General features: G+C 51.6%; 1 protein-coding gene across 1 annotated transcript; it reads right to left on the bottom strand.

Annotated features, from left to right (window-relative positions):
• Window positions 1–2,960: 2,960 nt before the first annotated feature.
• LOC148051178 (olfactory receptor 14A16-like) lies at window positions 2,961–3,917 on the bottom strand. The gene has a single exon (XM_087738309.1). It carries the CDS (start codon window positions 3,915–3,917, stop codon window positions 2,961–2,963), a length of 957 nt encoding a protein of 318 aa, XP_087594435.1.
• Between the last annotated feature and the right edge of the window lie 535 nt (window positions 3,918–4,452).

The following is a 4,452-nucleotide window of genomic DNA, read 5'->3' as shown; positions in this document are numbered from 1 at the left end:
CTGCAGACACCCATCTCGCTTCCTCACTTTGCTCTCACCCTGCCATTTCCATACATTCACCGACGTCTCTCCACCCTCACACTCTGTTCCTTGAAACACAAGGACATGGACTGACCTCATACTCCTTCTGGAGGACTTCATGTCCCACAGCACTACCCTCTGAGTGACATTTCTTCCTCCTTATGTCCAGTCTCCACCATCCAAGCTGCACTGTGTGGCACTGTTTCTCTCTCCTGCTCCTTCCTACCTCCAAGGAAAGTTCCACCATCTGGGAAACAACCCTTCAAGCAGGCACCCCAACCCAAAAGCCTTCTTGTGGCCTTTCACCTGACCAGACAGAAGTAGCTTCACCATGATCTTCCATGGCTGCTAGCCTTTCCCCTTCTAAGATAGACATGACTGAGCTACATGCCTGCTGCCCTCTGATCAGGTACTCAGGCAGAAGAGACATGACAGCCAAAATACAAGCCCCCTTCCTGGAGTGAGCCTGGGTCCTTCGGCAGAGGGGGTCTCCCAGCCAATGCACCAACCAGGTGCCTTCTGCTGGCCTGTCAGAGACACTGGCAGAGGGGAGTTTAGCAGCACATATCCCAGCCATGAGTCAAGGGCTGACCTATCGGCTGTTTCAGGAAGAAGTGACCTCACAGTGCCTTTCCCAGACACATTCCTGCTGTTGGCCTCTCACCTCCAGAGGCAGAAGTGACCTCACAGCCCCCTTCACAGTCATTGGCTTCCTAATGGATTATGAGTTCCTGAGACACATTTCACCACATGATACCATACCCAGCCCTCACCCTCCTTGTGGCCCAGTATTTGAACAGATAAACATAAGCTTGTTTCATCAGTTTTATCTAATCCCTGTCTCTCTGTTTTTTCCTTCTTCCTCTGTCTATTCTGTCTTCAGAAAGCTCTCCAAGGAAAAGATTCCTTGAATCCTAGAATAACTCAGCTTGGAAGAGACCCCTGAACATCACCTTGTCCAGCTACCCTGCTCAAGGCAGGGTGAACAAGATGAGGTTGCTCAAGGGCTCTGCCCAGTTTGGCATCACCCACAAAGGAGCTGAAAAGGCACTCCGGCACATTATCCAGGCAGTTAATGAAGACACTCCAGAGTGTTGGCCCCAGGGCTTGCACTGAGGGATGCCACTAGGAAGTGGCCACCAGCAGGACTCTACCACTGCTGACATTTGGGCTGGATCCACCAACCACCTTCCCACCCACTACATCACCCACTGCTTCAGTCCAGGTATCACCAATCTGGCTATAAAGAGATTATGCGAAACCATGTCAAAACCGTTGCTAAGGCCCACATACAAAACATCCCCCTCTTTCCCCTACCCACAGAGGTTCAGCAATCCCTTTCTTGTCCTACAAGTACCTGGAAGTGGCTGCAGCAGTATTTGGCCCATCCCCTTCCCAGGGACTGAGGTGACATTGACCAGCCTGTAACTCTCCCAGTCCTCCTCCTTGTACTTCTGGAAGAAAGGTTTGGTGTCTGCCTTTTCCGAGGACCCCAGAACCTCTCTGACACCTTTGAAGGCACAATCCAGAAAGGGTAACATAAGCAGCCAGGAGCATTTGCAATGAGCCTGTGCAAGGCAGCTGAGATGAATCTCCCTGGGCCAGGGGGGTTTGTTCCTGGAGTCACAGACAGAAAGGGCAGGGTTCCATCAGGCGTCCACATCTGAGCTGGCCTTGTGGACTCCTTACGCACCCAGGTTTGTTCAGAGACACAGTCTTTCCCTCATACACATAGACGCAGGGCACTGCAGCAGGCATAATGCCTCTCAGGCCTCCTGCTGCCACTGCCTGCGGTGTATGGCCCTGCTGTGCATTCATCTGTGATGCCCCTTGTCATGAGGAATGGACACAGGGACCTCAGTTCAAGGAAGCAGATTCCACTGCTGCATTCAGGAGGTTTCCCATGGGATGTTGCTCCCAGCGAGAAGTGGCCTGAAGGCAGTGTCTGTCCCACAGGCCTTCATGGAACCCCAAGGAAGAGCTGATGGCATTTGTGCTCACTCAGGACCATCTCAGCTCACGTACATGATGTGCATGCTTATATCTCCTCTGTACAATGCAAACATGGACTTCTGACCTAGTCATTCGGTGTCCTTCCATGGAGGGACAAAGAACCTCTCCGAGCTGGAGCGAGAGGCCAGTGCTGGGAATGGTGGTTGCAAGGGGCTGGTCTGTGGCCATTGCCCTGGGGCACCTTGCCCAGGGTGTCAGGCAAACACGGGAACAGACCAGACCCTGCTCTGCTGGTCCTTCCAGTCTGTCCCTGGAGGCCTGGCTGTGCAAGGGACACTGCTGTGTGCCCCAGCCCTGCACACTCACACACATTAGATGTTCACTGGTGTTTTCCTCACTAGGGCACTTTCTTGAGCTTGTTCTTGACAGCAGCTTAGGAAGAAGACCTAAGCCTTCAGACACTGCCCTGAGGACATCAACCTTCTTTATGGAATAGCTGTTGTGGAGGCCAGCTCTGTCATGGAAGTGCCCATTGCCTGTCCCTGCCTGCGGTCACAGGACGACCACACAGCACGACTGTCACCACGCTGCCAGAGCTCTCAGGGCTGACACCAACACAAGGAATCAGGAAGAGAGTGTGGAAGTGGCAAGAGAACAGCTGTTGAAGACCAAGCGCTGGTGCTCCCTGGCAGTGCTGCCATGCCGGGACTCTTTTCCCCTCCATCCATGCATAAAGGAACTCTCCCTGCAGCTCCAAAAAGGCCTTTCAGGAAGGTTCTCAGGTAAAAAAAATAGTCACTGAAGTGCTCTTTATTTTGTTTAAACACACAGAGAGCATGGCTCCTCATTTAAACTACCACTCAGTCAGAAAAGAAAAGCAAAAAATGAATTAGAAAAGGAACAACTTTATCCCAAGTAAAAAACCACCACCAACAACAAAAAATACAGAAGACAGGCTGCGCCTGTAATGAGTTACGTTATAACAGCTATGAAGAAGACGATGGGCAGTTTATTGCTCCAGAAAAACATCCAGTTATCAGTTTCCACACGGCACACTTGAGCTTCTGGTTCCTCATGCTGTAGATGAGGGGGTTCACTGCTGGAGGCACCACCGAGTACAGCACTGCTGTTACCAGATCCAGGGATGGGGAGGAGATGGAGGGGGGCTTCAGGTAGGCAAACATGGCAGTGCTGACAAACAGAGAGACCACGGCCAGGTGAGGGAGGCATGTGGAAAAGGCTCTGTGGCATCCCTGCTCAGAGGGGATCCTTAGTACGGCCCTGAAGATCTGCACATAGGACAGCACAATGAACACAAAACACCCAAATGCTAACAAAGAACTTAAAATAAGGAGCCCAGCTTCCCTGAGGTAGGCGTCTGAGCAGGAGAGCTTGAGGATCTGTGGAGGTTCACAGAAGAACTGGTCCACAGCATTGCCGTGGCAGAGGGGGAGTGAAAATGTATTGACAGTGTGAAGGAGAGCATTGAGAAAAGCACTGCCCCAGGCAGCTGCTGCCATGTGGACACAAGCTCTGCTGCCCAGGAGGGTCCCGTAGTGCAGGGGTTTGCAGATGGCAGCAAAACGGTCATAGGCCATGACAGTGAGAAGGGCACACTCTGCTCCAAGGAAGAAGAAAAGCAGAAAGAGCTGGACAGCACACCCTGCGTAGGAGATGTTGCTGGTGTCCCAGAGGGAATTGGCCATGGCTTTGGGGACAGTGGTGGAGATGCAGCCCATGTCAAGGAGGGAGAGGTTGAGGAGGAAGAAGTACATGGGTGTGTGGAGGTGCTGGTCACAGGCTACAGCAGTGATGATGAGTCCATTGCCCAGGAGGGCAGCCAGGTAGATGCCCAGGAAGAGCCAGAAGTGCAAGAGCTGCAGCTCCCGTGTGTCCGCGAATGCCAGGAGGAGGAAGTGGGTGACAGAGCTGCTGTTGGACATTTGCTGTTTCTTGACATGGGGGCACTACTCCAAAAATGAAAGGACAGGTTAAAATCAAGACAGACTCCTCTGAGCAAAACCACTCCATTTTTCATCGCAATACCCTCCAAGTGAAGTGCATTTCCTTTCTCTGGTCTGCGCTGGCTGAGTGTGGTGTACCGAGCAGGACCTCTGCTCATGTGCTGCTGAGGAGTCAGCTGTGCTCTGCTGCAGTGGCTACATGGGAGCTGGTTTGTGACAGCTCCATTGCTCTCAAGGGATGTCAGACGTAATCCGCCTTTAACAGAAAAGTTCAATATCTGCACTCATGACTCCGAAGAGTGTGGGCTGCAGAAAAGAGGCTTAGCAAGTCTTTATAATAATTTTGTTTGTGGTTTTTATTTTCCACCATCACAACCGGTGGGTATCCTATTTAGGGATAGAAATCCTCAGTTTTATGACTGAAAATGTAAGAGTCTTGAGACAGGACATGCAAAAGGACTCAGATATTTGTAGCTTAGTGCAGAGTCAGGAGAGCTGCAGTGTTACAGAATCA

This window comes from Nipponia nippon, unplaced genomic scaffold (genome assembly GCF_047370975.1).
Source record: "Nipponia nippon isolate SJK-2023a ecotype South Korea unplaced genomic scaffold, ASM4737097v1 scaffold_64, whole genome shotgun sequence".
In the NCBI taxonomy this organism is placed as follows: domain Eukaryota; kingdom Metazoa; phylum Chordata; class Aves; order Pelecaniformes; family Threskiornithidae; genus Nipponia; species Nipponia nippon.
The sequence above is the reverse complement of the archived record's forward strand: the minus strand, read 5'-3'. Positions and strand labels throughout refer to the sequence as shown.

Bases quoted from the DNA above. Each gene is read 5' to 3' on its own strand.
- LOC148051178 (XM_087738309.1), bottom strand. From the start codon at position 3,917: ATGTCCAACAGCAGCTCTGTCACCCACTTCCTCCTCCTGGCATTCGCG.